The following is a 24,859-nucleotide window of genomic DNA, read 5'->3' on the forward strand; positions in this document are numbered from 1 at the left end:
GGATGTATCACAGGCTAGGGGTTTCAAATCAAAGCATGGGTATCTGCAACTAAGAGGCAGCACTAGATCGTCGAAAGAAGAGTCAAGGGGTGCGAAGATCATCTGCTTTTTTAATTAGCTTTTGGTTACGCTACCTACTCCTTTTGTAAAAGGCTTTGGGGATTGGATCGCACTCGAGAAAGAGTCTACTTCAAGGCTACCAGGAGGATTACGCTTTGCAGGTGGGCACCACTATTCATCATGTCAAGATGAAATTTTTGTTTGTTTTCGAAGGCGATCAAAAAGATTCGACTGTTTTAAAAATTGTAAAATCTGATCAAAATGCACCGTGATTGTAGGGGTAGAAATCAAAGCTCTTATTGCCCTCTCAAAAAGAAAAATGAAAACAAAACTATAATGACGAGTCTAAAGGGAAATACACCTTAATTGTTGGAATAGAAAACAATAGAAACATATAAGAAAAAACAAAACATAAAAAAAGAGGATGGTTCACCCACATACTAGGGTTCACAAACCCATCCTAGGGTTTGGTATGTTCTAAATGCCCTCCTGATACCTATTCTCGCCCTCTTCAGCCCTACAGTGAATGGGATCAGCGTAGGTGGAAAGAAACTCAGTTAAGAAAAAAAAAAAAGAAAACAAAAAACAAGAGTGAGAGTAATAGTAAAAAAAAAAAAAAGTAGAGAAAAAGGTGCGCGCCCCTCCCTCCTATTTTCCCATAGTGGTTTAAAGCAAAATTTTGGGGTAATTTTGAAATTTACTTTTTTTTATTCTTGTGTAACATGAGTACTAGCCAACTTTGGGGATTGAATGCATTTTTTAAAATGGAAAATAATGGATGTAAAACAAATTTGAAACCTATTTATTTCTAAGGGAGAATGTTCTGTATGCCGCAGCACAGGCTGTGCCCAGACACATAGGGGTGGGGGGTGGGTGCAACCACTTACCACCTTGCCCCCTGAGTGGCAGGCCCATGTGCCTGGGCGCAGCCGGCGCTGCGGCACAGAGAACAGCGCCCCTATTTTTAATTTGCGATCTACGTTCTATTTTGTAGATCTAAGAAATTGTCTTGAAGATGGATGACTCAGATCTCTTGTGACTTTAGTAAATATCACAACAATCGTGACACCAATAACTAATCTTAATTTAAACACGAATAACCCCCAATACCTTAAAACCCTAATGCTATCGACGTTTGCAAGTAATAGTCGTAGAGAAAGAAGTAAGGTTTCAGTAGCTCTCTGTCCTTAGCTTTTAGGGTTATAGAAAAGACTGAAGAGAGATGAAGACGATCAGGACGACAGAGACGATGGACATCCCTGAGGGGGTGAAGATCAAGGTGAAGGCGAAGCAGATCGAAGTGGAGGGCCCCCGTGGAAAGCTCACCAGGAACTTCAAGCACCTCAATCTCGACTTCCATCTTATCAAAGACAATGACGGCAAGCAGAAGCTTCAGATTGAGGCGTGGTTCGGCTCAAGAAAGACCACCGCCGCAATCCGTACGGCCCTCACTCACGTTCGCAACCTCATCACCGGTGTCACTAAGGGTTACAACTATAAGATGCGATTCGTCTACGCTCATTTCCCCATCAATGCCAGTATCACCAATTCCAATAGAAGCATCGAGATCCGAAATTTCCTGGGGGAGAAGAAGGTATTCTGTTCTAATTTCTGAAGCACAATTTTATCTTTTGATTACGATGGCCTATGATTTGGTGACCTATGCATTTATTGATCTAGTTATGCTAATGTGTAAATGCAATGTAACATTCGACTTTATTTATGTTTCTACACTATAAGCTCGTAAATCATTGCTGAATCCCATAGTATAAGCAACATATATGCTCGATTATTCCTCATTATTATCCCCATTGGCTTCTCTGCTATTATTTGGATACAGAAAACTGAATTTTTGGAGCCTGATCTTGTCTTACCAAATTCTTTTCACTACCTTAATGCATATCATTTTATTGTCTTCCCTTCCTTTTTAAGGCCTTTAATCTGCTCAGGATTATTGGTCCCTGAATTTTCCCTCTTTATTTTAATCCTTCTTAGTTTTTCAACCCATCCTCCAATCTTTGGTTTTTACAACAATAGCAACGCAGCCTTATCCCAACTAAATGGGGTTGGCTACATGGATCCTTGCTCTCCAATTTTTGGTCATACTTTATATAAAGCCTAAGCTATGCCTGTCTTTCCTTACAACTTTTTCTAGGGTCATTTTAGGTCTTTTACTTCATTCAATCTAAATCAAATCACTCCTCCGTATTGGAGCATCCGAAGGCCGCCTCCATTGAACATGACCATGTCACCTCAAACGACTTTCTTGTAGCTTATCATATGTCGGAGTTACTTCCTATCAGCTCTAATATGATAATTCCTTACTTTATCTTTGTTAGTTTTGCCACTCATCCATCTCAACATCTTCATCTGTGCTGCACCAAGTTTATCTATATGATGCTTCTTAATTGCCGAACATTCTAATATAATCATTCCTTACTTTTCTTGAACACTTTTAGAACTTTACAATTAAAGACCACCATTCATTTCTTCTTAGTTTCTCTATTCCGAAGCCTTAAAATTGCTTTAAGAAATCTACTTCTGACCGTTTTATAAACCATCATTTGCTCATTTAAATCCCTAATTTTCTAATCTCAAAGTGTTATTGATGGATTTCTCCACCTGCTATTTCTTCAACTTTTATGACACCCTAAATTTGTCTTCACACTGTGCCCTATCCTTTCTCATTTCTAATCCTATCTCGGGTTAGTCTATTTCTTCAACTTTTATGACACCTTAAATTTGTCTTCACACTGTGCCCTATCCTTTCTCATTTCTAATCCTATCTCGGGTTAGTCTATTTCTTCAACTTATATGACACCCTAAATTTTTTTCTTCACGCTATAGCCTATTCTTTCTCATTTCCTTTTGTTGCTGCCTTGATACACAAAGTGTTTGTCAAGTTTCTGTACCAGCCTCCTGGGGTTTGTTTCCCACTGTTGTGATTTTAGTACATTTTCATCTTCACCTTATGTTGCACTGATGTCATATTCTTTTATAGTGAAAAAGACGCCAGCACTCCTATGAGTCTATCTCTCTCCTCCTCTTATGAAAAGACAGTTCTGCCCCTTGTTTTAAGGAGAGAGATAGACACATGGGAGTGCTGGCATAGGCCACACTCTCGGACAGAAAACTGCTTCCCTCTTTTATATTAAGAGATTTGTCAAACTGAAACACTGTTCTTGTAGAGCTCCATTTTATATGTAATGAATCAATGATTCTTGAAGGTATCAAACAATAGTACTAATGGTGAATATAGAAGACTTGAATCTGTCTGTTTTCAAATGATTAATTGTATTGAGAGGTATATATATATTTCTGAATCAGGTCAGGAAAGTGGATATGCTTGATGGTGTGACTGTTATCAGATCAGAAAAGGTGAAGGATGAACTCATCCTGGGTGGGAATGATATTGAACTGGTGTCTCGATCAGCAGCCTTGATTAATCAGGTGGCATTTTGTGACTGACACTTCATTTTTCCTTCCTTTCTTTAATTCATTCTTTATCATTAGTTCTTGTTCGTGCACTTTACTCAGAGACATATATGTACTAAAGCTGCTTTCCAAATGTTTTTGTTGTGGATACAGAAATGCCTAGTGAAGAACAAGGACATAAGGAAATTTCTTGACGGTATATATGTCAGTGAGAAGGGAACAATGGCTGACGATGAATGATTTGGTAGGGGAGTAGAAAATCCTTCCTAGGAGTTTTGTTTGTTAAACTTATAAACCAGCATAGCTGGATAATTTTGTTTTGGTTTTTTCAATTGTCATTTTCACCCAAATGTTGTCATTCGATTGTTGGGATTTGAGGCTGAAAATGTACACAATCTTGATCTTTGTTTGAAACAAAGTCTCTAATGAGGCCCGTCAGAATTGTTACGGAAGGTATTTGGAAAATTTATAATTTTCTTATGCCCGGTTGTGTAGTGTATGCTAGTGTCTTTTGTGTTGGGAGAGGGAGGTGTTAGAAGCCCATTCCAAAGACAATTTAGCTCGTCTCCAGGGAGCCAAGTACACCAAGGATGCTGCCAGCCGTTGGGCTGTGTTGCACACATCCGTACCTTTTCCCATGCTAATAATCAGGTCTGATCGTCATAAGCAATATCTTCACCCAAGAAATGGAGAATCATTTCTCTCATCCACCACTATACCATAGTTGTCATGGCGTCGCCATGGCGTCCTGGCGTTGGGAGAGGTGGCATATCGAGCTACGCCATGGTGGATGCCAATATATCGTTCGATATGGCTTCCATGGCGACGCCATGGCGTCGCCATGGACGCCATACCACGATATGTTGGCATATCGGTCGATATTTGTACATATAAAAGTTAGATTAAAATTTTTTTTTTTTAAACCATTTAATAGCTTAGATGCTTTGCTCCAAATCACATACACTAAAGAAAGACTATTGCTATCAAGCTTCAGTAAACAGGTTAGCCTATCATTTGATTTTTACTATTGCTTTCAATTATTTGATAGGTTAATCTATATTTTCAATTTTTCATACTTTCATATACACTAATGGATATTAGTTACACTTTCATGAATTAAACCATAGTGGCATAGTATATTAGTAGTAGTGTAGTACACTTTCATGTTGATTTTTGATGTTATAGGACATATATTATAGCATACTAAATGACATTAAAAATACAGAAAATAAAAAATTAAACATGGTCGACATGCTCGCCATGGCAACGCCATGGCGGGCGACATGTCGATATATCGACGTGACACCCTTCCACCGACTTGGATCGCCGTGACGCCGTGACAACTATGCACTATACAGAGATCTTTCAGCACTTGGGAGTGTTATCTTATTAGCACTTAAGTCCCAGTTACATCTTAGTGAAGCAGGTAACTACTGCTTTCTGCCTCTGGATGATACTCGTTGGTTGCCTTCAAAACCACCTTATAAGGTCCCAGAAGGGCTCAGTAGGCATGCCTGGGGGTAGAAGTAACACTTGAGATGTAAGCAAGGCAAGTATCTGACCCCCTTTCTCAATTCATCCCCGCTGGTGTCCCTCATGAGCGCTTTAATCTTGCTTTGCCACAGCAAACAAGTGTGAGCTCGTGCAGGGTTTAGGTTGACCAAACAAGTGGCCAATCTTATCTATCCAACACGAATTGCACATCACCTTTCTCTGTATCAAAATATGTGAGATACATAGGAAGCCCTGTCTATGTGGCCATGCAAATAACCTATTGCAGTCCTACTTTAGATAAGAGAGCTCAAAGAAGAATTGAAGTAAACCCACCTTGATAATTAACAATACAACAACAAGCTGAGTCCCGTGACTCTCATTCTGAATCAATCTTTCAAATTTAGTCTCACATTTTGGACTTTCACCGAAAGCTGTAACTTCTGTTCCTCCATATCTTTCAAGACTGCCAATAGACTCCCCCGATACACCTCACAACGCTGATTTGCATTGTCCAACTCAGTGGTCAATTCCTGAATCTTCTTGTCTTTCTCATCCTATAGGAAAAGGGGGCGAAGGGTAATATATATTATTGGTCATAACCAAATTACCAGCAACCTCAGAAAAAGAATGGATAACCAGATCAATCAATTATACTACAATATTATTGTATTGTGCAACAACATTCAGAGCAACATTGTTAACCTCTATTATTCCTAGTTTTTTTAATAAATTTTCCTTTTGATTTAAAAAAAGAAAAAACAACATTCAGAGCATGTGTCTTCACTGTTCATTGTGTCTGGACAGGAAGAAACTCCTCTTGGAGGCAGTTTTAGCAGTACAAACTGAGCACATATCAGTTCAATTTTTCAAAGTAGGGAACATTGTGCAGAAGGCCAAAATTGTAGAACATATGTTAATATATAAGGAACATTACAATCTAAGAGAAACAAATATAAAAGAAGTTTAATAGCTGTAAATGAAAATTGAAAACAGGCACTGCTAAAGCATAGCGATAGCCCTGAAAGAAGAGGTTGTTTCTGCCAACACCCACTCCTCAAAAACAACTTTAAAAAAATCGTAATATGCTTCGCATTAGCAAAAAGGGAAGAGGTAAAAGAAAGATTAAAGAAAAGACAAGAGGTTTGTGTTTTCCCATAACTATAGGTCCAATATTGCTCACAGGATCAAATAAACATGCCTAGAACACAGAGCTACAAAATTCCCCAGTTCATATTCCAATTCCTATATTATGTTCAAAGTAAGTTACCACGTTGGTAAGATGTGTTTATCTAATGGGATTTTCTTATTGACATCCCTTAAGGTGTCAAATAATGTCACCTTATTTTTTTCTCCTCTAATTATAATGCACTTCTTCTTTAACTGAGGAAGAAATCCTGTCATTTCACATGTATACTTGAAAAGTGAAAAGACAATGACATAATGGTAACAACACTTTTAAATTACATGTTGAAAACCCTTTTTTACCCTTGACTTAAAGAACTGGAAACAAGACAAGGGGCAATCAAAAGAAGGTTACAAGTTCTAAATACACTTATAGAGGTCAGACACAATCCCTTATCTAGTAGATGTAAATTTCCAACCCAAAAGTTTGAACTATTGGGTGGAGGGACACACCGATATATGAGGGGACAACAGGCTTCAGGGGTAACCGATATTGGACTATTCTCCCACCACTACCCCTCATATGTAGGCAGACGACGGAACTGTGTGCCCGTGCATGGATGACGGAACGGGATGAAGGCAGGATCGGGACCTGCTCTGATACCATGTAAAATCCAACCTAAAAGTTCGAACTTTGGATGGAGAGACTCACAGGTACATGAAGACACGGAAATCCTACTCCTAACTAACATGAGATTCTAACAATGGGATTCCAAAAAGGGGCAATGTTGCGAGGATAATCCCACTTTGGTTACCACTGAAGCCTTTCCATCCCCTCATATCTTTGTGAGTCCCTCCAATCAATAGTTCAAACTTTTGTGTTGAAAATTTACACGGTATCAGAGCAGATCAAAGTTGCAGCAGCGAATAGGGGACCCAGTAACAATAGGCAAGTAGATCAGCATGGTTTATACCAGCTTCAAGTTTTTCCTGAAAGCTAATGGGCATGCCTGGAGCTTCATTATGCTACCCTAGCAAATACCAGTGCCAATTTCCATCTTATGTTGAAGTCATTACAATCGAATGCTCAAAATATGATTCATTAACTATTATCAAACAATTGCCCCTCTAACAGCATAAATATTGTTCTCCAAATGTCTGTAATGTGTCCTATAGGAAAATAAATACATTTTTTTTGGTGGTAAACTTATAGGAAAATCAAATTATGTCAAGCATTCTTGCATCTCCACCAGTGCTTCTGCACTAACAATCCTGAAAATAGGACCTAAGTCTCAGAGAACTTAAGTGATAAAGTCGCCATTTGTTACAGGCAGGAGTAATGCCAATACATAGATGGGAATAGGGTCCAGTTAATTTCTCTTCACATCTTTACCATTCAAGAATACTTATCCATGAAGACAACATTATATGTTCTGGTGCAACTGCTTTACTTAAAAGAAGAAAAGAAAAAATATATATCAGGGGGTAAAATCAACCATCTAACCATTACACAGCCAAAAAACCCTCCCCCCTAGAAAGGGAAAAAAGGGGAGAGGGGGGGAGGGTGGGGGGGGGACAGAATATAACAGCACAATCAATACCACTAGTACCCAACTCACTAAGTACTAACCAAACCTAATGAGCAAAAATAAAAGCCATGACAGATATAATATTTCGAGCTTCTATAAGAGCTAAAAAGATATCCACAAACAAGGAAGAAGGCAGGCATGACTGTAACAGCTTAGAAGTTCAAACCTACTGCATTCAAAATACTGAACAGGAAGAAAACAAAATCTCTCTCTAAAAGCAGTAAGTTGGATGGAATTAAGGATAAGATAATGAACACTACATGAGAAGAAGACAAAACATAAGAGAAATGTACAGCCATAGAGCAACGCAAAGAAAATGCCATTGTGAAAGAAAAGGTAAGGTGGGGGGGGGGGGGGGACACTGACCACAGAATGAGGTTGAAGAAGGCCCACTCGGCTTCCTTTAAGGGCATGATTTTCCTGATTATTATTTCCATTGATCAGTGCAAGTCCTAGGCCATGTTTCTTTGCAGCAGCGACTTTCTTTGCAGCCTCTTGGAGAGCATCCATCGCTACATTATAAATCTGTACAGATTTTGCTCCTTCCTCTACATATTTAATGGCTTCTTGGCGTAGATTGTTATACCTAACAGTTGAAGACTCTCGAGCATTGCTTGATGATTCAAGAGCAGACCCATCCAAAACGATCCCACTCTTGGCATTTCTTGTCCATCGTTTCGAGACATAGTGAGATGGAAGCGTAAGAACATTTGATACTCTAAAGACTGCTAAAATGTGCCTACATAATATACCTGAAAACTCAAACATTTGGCAGGTACAAGTAGCTTTGTTTTCAAAAACATTGAACCTAACAATATGGACCTTGTTCTCTTCCCCAAATTTAGCCACCCGATAAATGGTACTAATCCCAGTGTCCTCAATTTTAGTTGCAGGATTTGCAAGAGTCTCAACTAACTCCTCCTGAAACTTCATGAATATTCTCCTTGTGTAAGAGTTTGCTGCCTGTTTTTCCATAGGAGATGGTGTCTTCAGAACTGGAGCAGTATTAATGGTATCATAATCTGCCTTCACTTCCTTCTCATGACGACTTGCCATGGCTTTCTCATACTGTTTAATCAATAACTGTATTGTAGTTGATGCATTGACATATCCATCAAAGAATGAGTTCATACTATCACTGCCTTGGGTTATAAACATCTCCCCAAAAAAAGAATCCCGCAAGAAAACTGGGACCCACTGACGGCGTACATTGTACATAGACTGAAGCCATTCATTTTCCACGAGATTATATTTTTGGAGGAGCAATTCCCAACTCGATTCAAACTCGTCAATTGTCTCAGTTGTGTTGATGCATTTACGAAAATCCGCTTCAAATGTAGATTGTGATTGATATACAGAAGACAACTTCTCATGGGTTTCTATAAATATGTTCCATTTGCAAAAACGATGACGAGTTTCAGGAAAAACCTGTGCGACGGCTGACCGTATGATCCTGTCCTGGTCAGTCGTGATAGATACAGGACGCCTTCCATACATCGCAGCAAGCCAAGTTTCAAACAGCCAGACAAACGATGATTCAGACTCATTGAGCAGCAAAGCACAGCCAAATAACACAGGTTGACCATGATGGTTCAATCCAGTGAAAGGGGCAAAAGGAACCCGGTAACGGTTCGTCCTATACGTTGTGTCGAACGTCACCGTGTCCCCAAAGTATTTGTAACTCATTCTGGAATTGGCATCAACCCAGAAAACATTCCCAGTAGAGTGCTCACCATTACCATGGATGGCATAGAAGAAAGCGGGATTCTCCGTTTGCATTCGCTTCAGATAGTCCAAAACATGCTGACCTCCACTGCCCAGAGTTCTCTGTCTGCTGCTACTCATGTAGTTCCGGCAGTCAACTGTAGTAAAACCCACATTGTTAATCCCTCTGGATTCCTTAATGAGCACAGACATTACCCCACTTGGGCCAATCCCGGCCGCTTGAAGAGTATCAATAAGGCTTCGAGCGGGACCCGAAACGTGCCTATGGGATCGGAGGCAATGCACCTTATCCGGCGGCACTAGCTCGTGATTGTGTTCTTTGAAGAATTTTGAGACCACCCACTTGCCTGAATCTTGTTTCTTAACCATGATCATTGCCTTGCAACCAACACGCGTCTCTGCACGGTGACGCTTGGACTTGCTTTCGCCGCTGCCGCCATCCCGATCCCGGCCATGACGGAATCCCTGCCGAGAGCAGACAATTTGGCGGCAAATGATGGCACCGTCGCGGCGGGAACGGTGGTAGACACCGACCCTGGTGCCGAAACCGATACGGCGGGCATAGGAATTGTAGAAAATTCGGGCAGCTTCCTCGGATTCGAACTGCATACCTTCGTAGGGTTCGAGATTGGGTTCTCCATCGGAAACTTCCCGTCCAACGCCAAAGGAGCCATCGACTAAATCGTCCTCGTATTCTTCGTCTTCTTCAGGGTGTTCAATGTCGACGGCGACCTCATCGTCATCGCCGGAGCCCATATCGAATTCCATCACCTCGTTCTCCATGCTCAGAGGTTCGAACTCCATGGCTGAATATTCGTTTGATTTCTCTCGTGCTCAACCTTTTATCATATTACCATAGGTGGCTATGGATATATCATTGAGGTTTCCATTAAAATGTGAGTTGGGAGAGAAAGGGAGACCTGACCAGGATCGAGACCATATGAAAGCCCTCCGACAGGCTACCGCACTGGATCTTTTCTGCGAGAGCTCCACATGTAAGTGAAACCCCCTGACACGGAGAGTAGGAAAGATAATTTTTTTTTAGGGTTTCTCCCCACCGAGTGAAAACACAGCGTGAAGAGCTCCAGTTTTTAGGGCAGATTAATTATATTCCTATACTTGGTTTTTGAGCAGAGAGGGTTTCAGGCCTCAGGGTGAAGAGATTTCAGGTTGGAGCTTCAGAGGAGGAGGAGGAAGAGAGAGACAAAGGCGGTCGAGTGTGGAGATTTGAGACTTGGGAGAAGAGAATTTGAAACAATTGTAAGTTGAAACTGCAAGTGTCGCTGCCACTTGGGTGATCGTTTTTTAGAGTAAGAGTAGACGATGGTGGTAGAGGACTAGAGGTAGTGCTCCTCCACAATCGAGATCGACACACGTTATTTGTGTTAACAGTCTTACGAAAGGTCACATCTTAATATCTTATTCTCACTTGGTTCGGTCTGGTTTCGGCCTGTTACTGGACCAACCTGAAACCAAACAGTTACAGAATTTGTTCGTTTCAATTGGATTTGGTTGAGTGTTTTTTGTGGTTTTTTATTACCGATTTGTAGTCAGATTACACACACACACACTCCATATGTGTATTCACACTTGTGTCTTAGAATCATCATTTTAAATAATAGGATGAGTAGTTGGTAATTTTACCCACAAACAAGGAAATGAGGGTGAAATTATTACCAATTAAGACCATAATGTGACGATCGTATGAACATGATGTCTAGTTTAGTCCATAGTCGAATATCATTTTTGGTGAAAACCTAAGGACAATCATAACCCTTTAAAATATCATGCATAACAAAATGAATTAATTATTAAAAAAATGAAATTTGAGTTTGATGGACACATTTCCAACAAAACGAGAGTGCAAAATAGTTATTGGAGTACCTTGGTCATGTAAAACTCAAATCTAATTGTTGTCACGTCTAACGACCTAAAGCGTTGGAGGGGGGCTAAACGCAAGACAGCCAAAATGCCTGCCTAAACAACCAAGGCGACAGATTAATTGTCAAGGCGCCTGGATGCCAAGGCGGTCACCTGGGCGACGCCTTGACAACTATTATTGTTCCCCTCGGTTAATATACGTTACTGAGTTCGTTATTAGAAGTTGCAGTGCCGACGAAAAAGGTAAGTCGTCACTCCGGGTCACGATATATAAGTCGTGACTCAGTCACAAGAGTCGTTTACATCAATGTCGTTTCCGAGATAACAAATTAGAGACAACGGAGAGGGACGCAGATCGCAGAGAGAGAGAGAACAAATCGAGGTTGTTTAAGGGCTTCAGAGGAAGAAAGGGTTGGTTGGTTGGTGCTTTAACACGCAGGTGACAAACGGAATAAGGAGCTGTGAATTCTTCAAGAGCTCTCTTCAGCCTTCAATTAAGGTACTTCTTCTTCTTTCTTTTTAGATTTTTGGATTTAAGTTTTCCTTTTGGTGGTTTATCCTTTTTGTTGGTTTCAGCCTCGAATTGTCTCTGTAGATCCAGTCAAGGAAAGCCAATCAGTTGAAGGAGAATCCGATAAATGGTAAAAGAAAGAAATTCAGTAATTAAAGCATTAGTATTTGTGGAAAAAAAATTTTAGTTTTAAGAGGAAATCAGGGAGTGAGTTTGAGTTTTTCAACTTGTTTATTTTATTTTTTTGGATGTGGCAGTCTGCGCTTTTCAATTTCCATTCGTTTCTGACGGTGGTGCTGCTAGTTATTTGCTCCTGCACTTATGTGAAGATGCAGTTCCCCACCATCCTCGAACAGAAAACTGGGTACCGATCAACCTCCTTTAATTGTATTGAGATTCAAAAAGACTGCATGATCTTCTATACCACTCTGCCCGGTCTCTTAAACTTCATCATTAATACAGTGAGTTCAGGAAGGTCAAGTTTTTGACTGGATCATCCTTAATTGGTAGTCTAAACTTTTGATGCATAGAGATATAACTTATGAATCGTGTACCATTATGGGTATTTTGAAGAATATATATGTTGTACTTTGAGTCGTTGCATATTATCGGAAAATTGAAACTGAAAGTTTACAGCACTGTTCGGCTCTGTCTGGTTTCAAGGAAAGGGAAGGGAAGTGTGTATTTAAATCATATCTCAAGTGGGAACTTTTGTAATCATTGCCTAACATCATTGTGTAATTAACTCCAAAACATGCCAAGTTTGGGTATTAAATTTTACTTCATTTTGCAATCAAATTCCTTGTATTCTATTTTCCTTTTTAAACTGATTTCCCTTCCCTTCCCTTTACTTGTAACCAAACGTAGCAGGACTGGAGCAGTCATTGTGTATTAAAACTTAACTCACTGAGACCTGCCCCGACTAATTGAGGTGGGCTACAGAAGTCCTATTCCACCATTCCACTCAATTAAGCCATTTCTAATCCCATTAGCACTCATTTCTTCTCTCTACTGTCCTTTTAACACATCCAATGTGCACCATATCGCTCCTCAATATTGCATACATTCTCCCTAAAGCATTCATTGGGCCTTGTTGCTCATGGCAGAACCATCTTAGTCAACTTTCCCTCATCTCGTTCCTATTTGTGACACTCCTAAGTTCCTTGGATGTTTTTATCTCTGATTCAAAATTCAATCATTCATTGTTTTGCCCCTTATCAATCTAACATCCTCATCTTAGTGACAGTGATTTTATGCATCTATCCATTTTATGATATTGTTTGTAGCCATGCTCTGTATATTAGAAGTTATGAACCCTAGGTATTGATGTCTACAAATACTGAGTGGATTAAATTGTGCTTGTTTTCTATATTAAGATTTTTTGGTTTGTTGGATTGTGAATCTGGCAGATTTCGAGGTTTCTTTTGGAAGGCCGCCAGAATAGGTAGGTTCCTTAATTCCTGATTGCCTGTATATTTACTTTGTTATTGTGCTTGTTATGCTTGTACTAAATTGTAGATTTCCTCAAGTGTTCATTTCTGTTTGCTTCCAAGAACTAAAATTTCAGCATTTTGGTAGTTCCTCACTTCTGAAAAATTTTCACGTAATAAAAGTCAGTGAAGTGGTCTTTATGCTGTCTGTGTGCATGTCTCAGTGGTCCATTTTATTAGAGCTCTTGGCCAATAACCCCTTCATGTTTGAATTATGGAGTTTTAAAGTTTTTTACCCAAATAGTGGTTTTAGCAGAATTGCTAGAATTTATTGAGAATAGATCAGAATGACAAAAAAAAATAAAAATACTGTAGACTTTAAACTAAACTGGGAAGTTCAAAAGTTCAAATGGGTTTAGGTGCTTCAGTCCAGTGGCCGAAAACTGAAAGTTGGAAAATTTCAGCCAAAAACTGAATGAAATACAAAACTTATTGCCACATTTTTTTAGTATGATAAGTTGGATAGGTGATATGTGAGCATGTAATTGTCCAGCTGCCTCCCATAAAATTAATCCATCGAGTACAGTGTTGATGATCTAGTAATTCATCATTTGGAACTTGGCACCTTCATCAGCTTTTGTTTCAGTTGTGTTAGATCCCTTTCTAGATCACCCTTGTCAACCATTGGAATACAGAATCAGCTAAGAACGATGGGTAGGTTAGTAATGATAAAGTACTTGGTCCATGCTCTTAATTACTGAACTCTAAAGCAGGGTAAAATGTAGTCTCCTTTTCCCTCCCAGGCCCAGGCCTCGGCCTCAAATCTACGTAGTCTGTAGACTGATTTAAAGCATCTCTGATGAGCCCAGTGATACTTCCGTCGACAATAAGAAATGAGTAAATATGCAACACTCACACTGATGCAGACTGATTAGATTAGCCTGCAGGCAGTGGGCCCACTAATGGAATGGGTGGCAAAGATCCTGAACTGATGGGAGTATTTATCTGATCTCAGATCTAACAGTCAAATATGAAGTATCCTTTGACCAGAATAAGATAAACAATGTTGCAGATTTATGTGATGGTCAAAACTAGATATTGATTAGAATGGAGGAGAGAGATGGTATGGGAATCAATTTGCGGTTGAGAAAGAGTGGACCTAATCTGTTAATGGAATATTGAGACAATTGTCAAGTAATTGAAATGTGAAAATTCTTACTAGATGGATGAGAGAGAGAGAATACTTGATTAGGACTGTTACTAGCCTAATATATCTAACATCAAGACTCTTAGAAATACTAACTATACTAACAAGAGGAAGACTTAACAAAGAAACCAACTTAGATTAGTATTCTTAAACAATTCTTAAACTTGGACTCTTGACGTGGAACCCACAACTGACAAATTATTCAATGAAATAGTAAGACTAACAAAGAAACCAACTTAGATTGGTAGTGTTCTTAAACAATTCTTAAAACTTGGACTCTTGATATGGAACCCCCAACTAACTAATTATTCAATGAAATACTAATTCCGTGCATCTCTATAAACCTAAGTTTGGGGCTTTATTTTTAAAAAGGCCGTACCCAGTGTACAAGGCTCCCGCGTTTTGGGCTTTATTTTTAACCTATTATAATTGAAAAGATGAAGAGAAAAAAAAAAAAAAAACAAAAAAAACTGCAGCCCAGACTAATCTATTACTAAAACCAGGCTTTTTCTTTTTTTGTTTTTTTCAACTAAGAATGCATTACACGCACACTCACCTCCCCCCACCCTCACTCACACCTACATAAGTTTCAGGTGTACTTCAGTCTAGGTTGCAGGGTTACAGTGGGTTTCCTTGCTTATACTTGAATGATTTATAGTCCTCGTACATCCTTCTAGTTACTTGATGATTGTTTTATGGCCCTCACAGGTCCCCTTTTATATTGAAACAGGTGAACGTTTGAGCCCATGGGTCGCTTTGGGATGTTTCACGATGGGCATTTCGATCATAATTTCCTAAGCATGAGCCTCTGTTTGGTTGTATACTTCTAGTAGCTTCCTTGATCTTTGTGTGTGTGAGGAGCTAACCCTTGTGGTGTTGCACGATATTTTTGTGATATAGATGGTATTGAGAAATGTTCTGTTGTAGTATCCAAAAGGAAAGAGAGAAAAAGACAGCACTGTTGACATATCTACATGGGCGTTGTCCCTTCAGACTAGGTTGCAGTTTGCATTTCAAGAAAATATATTTTTTCACAGCCAAAAAAAAATTGTTATCCTTAACTTTCTGAAGCAATCTTCTGTAGTTGTGTGTGTGAGCAAATCGGCCACTAATAGGTGATGTTTCCTGCTTTGCCTTTAAGAATTGTCTTAAGAGTGGATGTGGATCCTGCTAAAGGACTCCAGCTCCTCTCTTATTGCTTGCACTGGACCTCTACAATCGCTAGAGTGGATCTTTAACCTATCTTTCATTTTGTATGTACAAACAGAATTCAAATATTTGGTTTCGTAGATTGGAACTTTCAAAAGCTGTCCAAGGTCATTCTTCAAATTTTGATAAAGTATTTCAGTATGATTCATCTAGTCTCTATGTTCTCCGACAGCTTCCGACAATCTGGGTTGATCCCTGTAATGCACCTTGGCTTAGTAGGATGCTGAAGTAAATCAATTACTGTTGAGTAATTCCTTTCAATTCGATAGGATTATATCAATTAATAGCACAGAAAACTAGCCCAATTTTTACTGCCGATGCCTTTGCAACCAGAGAATCTGGGTTCCTTCCTTCTCGGGAACGGGTTGCTAAGGCTTGAACCATCAAGGTTTAACTAAATCCCTATTTGTGGCCTCTCCCAATAAGGATGTTTTAAACTGAATAGACGAGGATGAGGTCCAAGGAGTCACTTAAGAGGGACTGTGTGATACATGAGCTGCGAAAACTTAGTAAAGAACCAAACAGTTCTTGCACAAACGCATTGGAAGAAAAGATGTTCCATGGTAAGGCTCTGATTATTTCAAATAGCACATCAAGCTGGAATTTTGAACCTTAGGTCAATTAAAATGTTGGGAGTTGGGACCTTTAGAAAAGCATGAAGATAAAACTTGGAGCTAAAACAGCATGCAGAGGCAACTGAGAAATTCCCAAATAAAATATCTTCCATTTCCATATTTTTTTTCTGAAGTTTCAAATAATGGCGTATGTATCTGGTTGATTCTTTCAATAAGTTCTTGAGGGAAGAATAGATGGAGAAGTTCAATATTCTATTGCTTAGTTCCTTGGTGGATGAAATCTGCTAAGGGGCGAATCTTGAGGGATTGGATTCTTTCAATAAGTCTTTGAGTGGCTTTTTAGGGAAGTCCTACCTAAATTCTGAGGAAGGCTTCCAGAAAAACAGTCCCAAACTGCAATTTAACCCTCCTAGGAGCTAGTATGAAAAGCATAAGAGTTACTCGTCCTTTGAAAGTGTACAAACATCAATTAAATTGAGAAATTCATAGCCTGATACAAGTGAGCCCCCCTTTGTTGACTAGGGTCGTCTAAAAAGAAGAAAAATTAAGGGTATGGAGAACTTTCTGCTCTTGCAAAACCCAAATTATTTCTTTTTCTTTCCACCTTTTCCAGATTTGGTAGATCCTGCTGTTGAAGTTGATGCAGGTTCCTGTTTCTTGGTCCTCCCGTGGTGTCTGGGGACCATCTCTGCAATCTGGAGCATCAATTGTTTCCCTGCAAGATAATCATCAGAGAATTAACTACCAATCCGTTTGTTTCCATGTAGAAAAGCGGAAAAGGAAAATGTTCACATAAAATAGGATTTCCCACTATTTGTTTTAACGTAAAATGTAAAAAATGACATTGAAAAGTGGGAAAATTTTTCTTGTACAATAACATTTGCATGGAAATTTTACAATGAAACAAACAGGGCCGTTTATAGAAGAAAGAAAAGATGTGCTTATATATATAGAAGAAAACAATAAAAAACACAATAGAAACACAAAACTGTGCAATCACACAGTAGTGAGGAACAAGAAGTATGGATTGCAAGATTCCATTAACACATTTCATTTATTTTGTTGGAGGGTAGGCTGGTCCTCCAGTTGCTCGCTGAAAATACAAAACAGAAGGAAACATTAAACAATGTTTAAACCCATAGGATTCCTTCAAGAGTGGTTTGCAATTGGACTGGACAACCAGTCCTTTTGTGTTTTTCAGTTATCCAATGTAGTCTAAGGGAGTCTATAAATGAAAGGATACTCTCAAAAACTTTTCTTCCTTTGTCAATGAAATTCCAGCTTCCTTTCCTTTATTTTTTTCCTATTACGAAAAAGCCAAAAGATTTCATTAAGGGGGGAGACAGAAACCTAAAGAATTGGGGGAGGGGGGAATCCCTAGGGAGTATGAAAATACCATAGAATGCTGGCCACAAACCTATAAAAAAGCACAAAATTAAAAAAATGTTGGCCAAACCCACAGTGAAAAATGCAAACAAAGTTTGCAGTTGGCCATTGATATGTTCCAGAAAAAGAAAGAATGAAGACTGACAGAAAAGCCAAAATCGGTAGAGCAAATTGGAAATCCCAGAAAGAGGTGAGATCTCTTGCTTTTGGAGCAAAGCAATCATCTATGCTGGCTTGCAACAACCCTCAAAGATCCAGCAGCATTTCCATTCTGAAATAATTTGAGTGCAACTAAAATCAAAACCCTTTGTGACAAACCCAGACCCTGGAACCAGTACCTACAAGTGGAAGAGAGGATTTGCTGAACCCACAATAGATTCAGTCTACTTATGTGGTCTGCCAATGACCTATTTATAACAAGTAAAATCAGATTCAGACTCTGAGTAGTTTACAAAACACGCACACACACACAACTTAATCTAACTAGACTCCAACTAGGAAAACTAAAGAAGACCAGACATAACACAATAGGGACACCCCCCCTATTGTGACTAAACGCAGTACATATCTTAACACTCCACCTCAAGCTGGTGTGTATATATCAAAGGCTTCAGCTTGGAACAAGAACAAATATTAAAAACAGCACCAGTCTTGAACATAAATAGCAGTTTTAGACGCTAATAAGCATATAGAGAACTTCATTCTAATAGAAATACCAACTCAAGCATATCAATCAGCAGCAGCAGTAATAGTAGAGAAAAAAATTGTGTCAAATAAACCCAGCCAGCAACGAACAAAATATGCGGTAGAGACCAACAACCCGCAATCCAAATGATCATATCAACAACAGCATCAGCATAAGCTCTTCCCAAGGAAGACATGTAGTAAGTAGTAATTTGCACAAAGAAGACCACTTCCCGTATTTATTCTCAGGCTGAAATTCACCTGGTGAGATGGGTGTAGAGTCCTCTATCACATGACATACCCACAACCACTGAAATTTGCCACATGGTAAATAATGACAGGCACCAACATAAGGAGGGGTTGTCATTCCTATGCACTACAAATTCATCAAACTCATCACAATTCTAACATACTTGATACTTTCACATATAACAGAATCTATTACAACCTCAGAGAAACCATTCCCTCTTCAGCCAGAGCTAAAACAACCTCATTAAAGTCATTTTTTCATTCCATGTGAATTCTTACTTTTTACCATATTTCCCTGAAAATCTATGCTTAAATAGAGCCTAAAGTCGGTTTTATTTTACAGCCTTAAAGCAACCCCAGGGCTCAACCATATCCTAGAAAGTACAGACAGTTTCCATACTCTAGACATTACAGATATACTAGCTACTTGATGATGAAAGGTTTCCTGCATCAGTGCCGAACATGACGCCTTGGTACATACCCCATTTAGTTTTTGAGAGACAACTATAAATTAATGGGGTATAGTGTAGAATCTCTGCCATAATGTCAGGAGCAGATTTTTTTTTTTTTTTTGGGGTGGGGGGGATCAGCAACAGTAAAAAAAAAATTGACTACCAGGCATAGAATATCAGAAAACTCCTTAGACAAGAGCCAGTCCAAATACAATCTGTCCTTACAGAACTTTACCTCATCTACCCTTCCAACCCATACACTAATGTATCACAATATGCATCAGCCTGCTTCAAATACTCTTCCACAGACCAACCCTGTGGAAAATCCAGGATAACTGGGAAACATTGCCCCCAAGAAGAACTCAACACAAAAAATGGCACGTCTCTTCCTCTCTAGACCAAGCTTGGAAATATTCTCCATAAGAAGTGGACCATTTTGCATGCTAAGAATGACAAGAAGTGGTCCATTTCAACCACACATGAACCCAAAATAAGAAAACACTCACATGGCAGTTAATATTCATTAAGTATCAGGTGCAAACTGCAAAATATAAAGAAATAATTGGACTAAAGATTATACAAAAATAAGAACTTTAGGCTTCAGTTCCCAATAGACCAAGATGACAGGATACATATGGGCTATTCATTCTTCATGTGGGCCAAAATCCTCGGTGCTTAATTTTCCCCTTCCTTAATAAGGATATTAAAGTCAACTCATGTTCATGGATAATGTGACCTATTGGTTATTGCAATGGAAAAGGGATTCCCACAAAGCCCTCATTTCTCAACTCATAAAATTTGAGATAGTCAGAATGTAATGTAACATCAACCATTATCCCTGTGGATGGGAATAATGGGATACAGAGAACCTCCAGAATTGCTCAAATACAATCGTTTAACATGACAGAGCAACATTGTGAAGGCCAAAGTCCTCTTTACTAGCTAAGTGTGACCTTGAAAGCTTTTGTCATGAGAAAAGGCTATGTTTTGTCTATTGTTTATTAGAATCCAGTTACACTGTATGAAAACAGCATGCTTATATTTTGGCAATTTAATTAGTTCAAAAGAACTTGTAAGAACCAATCTCATGTTTGCTATCATTCAGTCAACATGAAAGATTAAATCTGTCTGATCATGCATCAACTTTAGAATTAAGACCAAGTGGGCACTTCCAACGCAAAGGACGTCGAGAGGAGGGGGCAGGAGTGTTACATTTACGTGAAGTTATAGCCAGATTATACAAAGTTCCATCTTCTTTTTTCAGCAATACCCTAACTCTCCCTCTTTGCATGAAATCGCGTGGATATGCCTTATCAATCTGTAAGTGTAAAGCACCATGAATTGTAAATATAAGTTGGCAACCTTATTTCATATACCCCGTTGCAAATTTACTAAGAGAATGCAAGGGGACCATCAACAAAAATAAAATTACGGAAAATGAGTAAAAGACCTCGATTACAGATGGTAGCTTAAGATAGTTGCAGCAATCACCGATCTCAACACAAGTGGGATTTTCACATGCTTTAGTAGTGTTAATTCTCCGTCCTTCGGTTATAGTTTTCTTTGAATTTATATAGATGGGATAAAGCACAATCCACTTCTTTGTATTAGGCAATGCTGCATCCATATCTGATCATAAAGCAGTAAACAGTATATTATAGAGCTAATGCACTTAAACAAATGTGACTGAAACATTTCTCGGATTCGACATACCACAAGGCACCATCAAATAAGAGGTTTGAATAGAAAGCTTGGTTAGTTCTTTAGGATTTGTAATCCAAATGAGTCGGCAAAATTCAAATTGTAGTATGAGTTCTGATGTTTTCGGAAACAGATAACGACCGATTAAATGTGGAAAACCCTAGATCATGGCAGAAAACAGGGAGAGGCGATCTGAGAGAGAGAGAGAGAGAGAGACTACCGCTGCCAGAACAGAGTGGCGTGAGTCGTTGCGTTACCACAACGGAGTAATCCTCTTTGAAGAATAAAATAACGAAATAGAACAGTTCTTTTTTTTTTATTTTTTTATAGAAGAATAGAACAGTTCCAGTTGCAGAAGAATTACTGATCCAATTGTAAATGGAGATAGAATAAGCATGGAAAATAATTGTAGATGTCCGAGGTGCCAGGTGTCACATTCAATTGTAGATGTCCGAGCTGCCACGTGTTAACGTCTCCACCTAACTCTCTCGCATTGCACACTATTAGAAATTAGAGAGGATTAAAATCCGACTAGTATGTAGTTAGATACTATTGGGCCGAGTGATACCCCAATCTACAATATTCTTGGAATAGATTCTGAGTCTAAAATGCATTCTAAATCCAATTCCTCTTATTTTTTTGGTTTTTCAAAATGCATTCTACCAAGAATCTATTTCAAGAAGATATACCAAATACAACCTTAATATTGCGACCTTAATTGATAGGGCAATCCTACTATAATGAACATTCAAAAGTTAGGCCTTGATGATTAATTTATCTTCAATTTTCCCCCATTTAAGATCATAAGTCAGAATTCAAAATTGAACGAATAGATCGAAGCTGTCTTCGATATGTATTCTTAGAATGCATTCCAGATCAATTTTATATTCTTGGGTGATTAAAATGCAAAATAGGTTGCAAGAAACTTCAACCTCCGCCCTTTCGCATCCTTGAATCCCTCTTCAACAACGATTTACGGCGAGTAGATGACAGTGATCACAAACCATGCATCCTTGAAATCCTCATTGTCACTGCTAACTTCAACCTCCACCCTCATGGCCTCATTTCTCTGCTTGTCTCTTCCTTATCTATCCTCCTTGTCCTCTCTCTCCTTACTTTTCCTGTTTGGAATATTAGTCTCTCTCTCTCTCTCTCTCTCTCTAACATTCCCATCCAACCAAACATTATGGAGTTGGATGCTATAACAATTTTTCTCCCACAGCATGCCAGCATGCGGGATCTATCCCCATTACTCTCTCACCTCACACTCCGAATATCCAAACAGAACCTTAAAATAGTTTGAAGTCACGAGTCACGACCAGTCTCTCTCTCAACCAGGGGTAATGGGGGTATGTTGGGTGCAATTTTGCCAAACAAAAAGCAATTGGGTCCAAATACCCCAAAAACATGAGATGATACCAGCTGCAATGTAAATTATCCTTTTATTATTTTTCAATCTTGCACGCTGAGTCGCTGAATTGATACGTCAATCCTACTTAGAAAGAAAATCCAATGTTTGAATTTTGAAAATCGGAGGTCTATAATTACTACTTTCCTAGTCCAAATGAAGTTTGGTGCTTTTACTACATGGATTTGGTAAAGTCAAAAGCTCCGAAATTCTCCTATAACTCAAAATCTTTGAATAAATAAAGAAACCTTCCGAGGTTTGTTCCCATGCAGGTGGTGGAAACGCGGGTTAACCGCTTAATAAAACTACTATGGAACCACCGTGTTTTATAGGTTTTGTGTCTTGCACAGTTCTACTCTTTTTCGGAGACGGATTCCTTGGACCAAGGTCCTTAACTTTTCCCCTTGCTCCCCCTCCCTGTCCCCACCCACATCTGATCATATAAGGCCTTGTTTGGTTGATAGGGAGGAGTTAGTGGGATGGGAACAAAATCCAATCCCCAACCTCTCTGCCCGACCAAACGGAGCCTAGATGTTTTAGGGAATTTGCCTTTTGACCATCTAGACCGTTGTGATCTTACATTTTCAGTTAGTTAGTTACATGAAGGGTAAGGAATAGGTCTAACTCCATTGCAACTTGTATGATACGTAAATAGAAGGAATATTACGAAGAAATTTCATTAAATTAAAAAACATGGCAGCACCTACCTCTTTATATATATTTTCCTGAATCCATCTTCCTCCATATAACTTAAAAAGTTATAACTAGTGCTTTTCAATACCTAACTAGAAGGAATAGTGCGAGAAGGTGGTTTCATTAGATTAAGAGACTGAGGTAGCATCTTTCTCTATATACTTCGGGCGGGAGGCGAAACAGGAGCTTAGCTAGAAGAATTGCTCGCTCACAAGCTCTCCTTCTAATGGCAGAAGATACAATCTCAACCAGTTCTTGGCAAAAGAATTTTAGAGGAAAACAAACATCACCAGCCACTACTGCAACTACTACCACGAGGACAGAGGTAGAATTCTGCACAAGGATTGGGCCCATTCCCTTTACAAGGGAACCGACGGAGAACTCCACAACAAAAGGTATCTTGTTTGGTGTAATCACGGTTAGTTTCACAAATTCTATAATCATACCACAACTATACTGGAATTGCCCGCCACCGGGCGATCTTTGGTGATGATAACAGTGAGAATATTTGTTTTGTTTATTTCATTAATTTTGTGCATTTTATTCTATCACTCCTAACTCCTAAGTCGCAACAATAAAAGGGAAAAGGTTCCTGAGCTGACAGTAGATGATAGGCTAGCACTCTCTCTCTCTCTCCCCCCCTCTTCAGATGAAATGACCTCTCTACCCCTATTTACATGAGACCGTTCTGTCGCTCCTCATCGGTCCATGCTCTGATGCTCCCCCATGCTGCTCACCCAGAGAACCCTATCCCTAATAGAAAAAATAGCATGTGAATGTCAATCATTTATTCCTTAATTTATTTCCTAATTGGTTCTCTTTGAATTGTGAGACAGAGAAAAGAATGTGCTCCTGGTTGAGCGCAAGAAAGAAGAGAGAAACAAAGGAGAGATCCTTCCTGAAAAATGGAGGCCAGATTTTAGAAGAATTGATCGCCTCTTGTGATGGAAAATGTAATCCAATACAAACCTTCTCAGAAAAAGAGCTCAACAGAGCAACCAACAACTACAATCAAGATCGTATTCTGTTCATGGACTGGGGCTATGCCTTGTATAAGGGAAACTATAGAGACCGTAACATTTTAGTTAAGAAATACTTGTGCAAGCTAGAGAATCACAACGAAATTTGTACAGTCTTGGATGGTACTGTGAATGAAATAGTGATAGGATCCCAGATGAATCACAAGAATGTGTTGAAACTCTTAGGTTACTGTTTAGAGACCCAAATTCCAATCCAAGTTTATGAATTTGCACCACACGGGGATCTCTACAGCCAAGTCTGTGCCAGTGAACCTGACAAACCTTCAATATTAACAACTCAGTTAACACTAAATTGGGAGAATAGATTAAGGATTGCCACAGAGGTTGCTGATGCAATAACCTATTTGCACATGGCCGGTTCGAGACCCATCATACACAGAGACATCAAACCCAGTAACATTTTCTTGGATCAACACTGTGTTGCCAAGCTCTCTGACTTCACACACTCGATAAGAATCCCATTGGGTGAAATGCATGTCAAAGATGACATAAGAGGGACTTTTGGATTCATTGCTCCAGAGTATTGTAAGACAGGTCTCATAACAGAGAAAGCTGATGTTTTCAGCTTTGGAATGCTTCTACTTGAGATTCTAATGGGAAGGACGCCTCTCAATTTTCAACATCCAGCTGAGGACTTAGACTTCACGTTTTGGGAACATGTGAGATCATTTGTTGAAAATAACCCACTTAGTATGATTGTGGAACCTGCAATTTTGGAAGAGAAAGGGATCGAGGAACAGTTGCAAGCATTTACCAAGCTGGCTATGAGATGCATCCCTGGAGCGGCAGAGGAAAGGCCAACTATGATGGAAGTAGCAAAAGAGCTTAGACAAATTAGAAGGTGTCTCAGTCCAGTGCCTGCACAGTAAGGTATTGAGTCAACTCCCTTGTGTAGCAAATCCACATCACCCTCAAAAGCCATACTGTAACCTGTGTTTGACAATTCACTATCACCATTGACAGATAATCCGTAGTAGTAGTTCCATATGACACTTGGATTCGTAAAAG

General features: G+C 39.2%; 5 protein-coding genes and 1 long non-coding RNA gene across 6 annotated transcripts; 3 read left to right on the top strand and 3 right to left on the bottom strand.

Annotated features, from left to right (window-relative positions):
- The first annotated feature begins 1,213 nt into the window (after window positions 1–1,213).
- Window positions 1,214–3,943, top strand: LOC122662022 (60S ribosomal protein L9-like). The gene is made up of 3 exons (XM_043857569.1): window positions 1,214–1,654; window positions 3,388–3,510; window positions 3,649–3,943. Exons 1-3 carry the CDS (start codon window positions 1,283–1,285, stop codon window positions 3,733–3,735), a joined length of 582 nt encoding a protein of 193 aa, XP_043713504.1. The 5' UTR covers window positions 1,214–1,282; the 3' UTR covers window positions 3,736–3,943.
- Window positions 3,944–5,307: 1,364 nt separating this feature from the next.
- Window positions 5,308–10,623, bottom strand: LOC122662013 (protein FAR1-RELATED SEQUENCE 5-like). Its single transcript, XM_043857553.1, has 2 exons — window positions 8,067–10,623; window positions 5,308–5,543 (listed from the first exon to the last, which is right to left on the bottom strand). The coding sequence occupies exons 1-2, from the start codon at window positions 10,227–10,229 to the stop codon at window positions 5,376–5,378; spliced, it is 2,331 nt and encodes a 776-aa protein (XP_043713488.1). The 5' UTR covers window positions 10,230–10,623; the 3' UTR covers window positions 5,308–5,375.
- On the bottom strand, window positions 6,945–7,504 carry LOC122662025. Its single transcript, XR_006332960.1, has 2 exons — window positions 7,440–7,504; window positions 6,945–7,217 (listed from the first exon to the last, which is right to left on the bottom strand). It is a non-coding gene; the product is annotated as an uncharacterized LOC122662025 (long non-coding RNA).
- A 1,259-nt stretch (window positions 10,624–11,882) lies between the features above and the next one.
- LOC122662024 (protein kish-like) lies at window positions 11,883–15,321 on the top strand. The gene is made up of 4 exons (XM_043857571.1): window positions 11,883–11,947; window positions 12,075–12,181; window positions 13,227–13,261; window positions 15,185–15,321. Exons 1-4 carry the CDS (start codon window positions 11,945–11,947, stop codon window positions 15,250–15,252), a joined length of 213 nt encoding a protein of 70 aa, XP_043713506.1. The 5' UTR covers window positions 11,883–11,944; the 3' UTR covers window positions 15,253–15,321.
- A 1,243-nt stretch (window positions 15,322–16,564) lies between these two features.
- LOC122662023 (signal recognition particle 19 kDa protein-like) lies at window positions 16,565–20,636 on the bottom strand. The gene is made up of 3 exons (XM_043857570.1): window positions 20,460–20,636; window positions 20,228–20,327; window positions 16,565–16,953 (listed from the first exon to the last, which is right to left on the bottom strand). Exons 1-3 carry the CDS (start codon window positions 20,634–20,636, stop codon window positions 16,823–16,825), a joined length of 408 nt encoding a protein of 135 aa, XP_043713505.1. The 3' UTR covers window positions 16,565–16,822.
- A 2,954-nt stretch (window positions 20,637–23,590) lies between these two features.
- LOC122661809 (non-functional pseudokinase ZED1-like) lies at window positions 23,591–24,720 on the top strand. Its single transcript, XM_043857323.1, has one exon. It carries the CDS (start codon window positions 23,656–23,658, stop codon window positions 24,718–24,720), a length of 1,065 nt encoding a protein of 354 aa, XP_043713258.1. The 5' UTR covers window positions 23,591–23,655.
- Window positions 24,721–24,859: the final 139 nt, after the last annotated feature.

Source organism: Telopea speciosissima, chromosome 5, assembly GCF_018873765.1.
Source record: "Telopea speciosissima isolate NSW1024214 ecotype Mountain lineage chromosome 5, Tspe_v1, whole genome shotgun sequence".
Taxonomy (NCBI): Eukaryota; Viridiplantae; Streptophyta; class Magnoliopsida; order Proteales; family Proteaceae; genus Telopea; species Telopea speciosissima.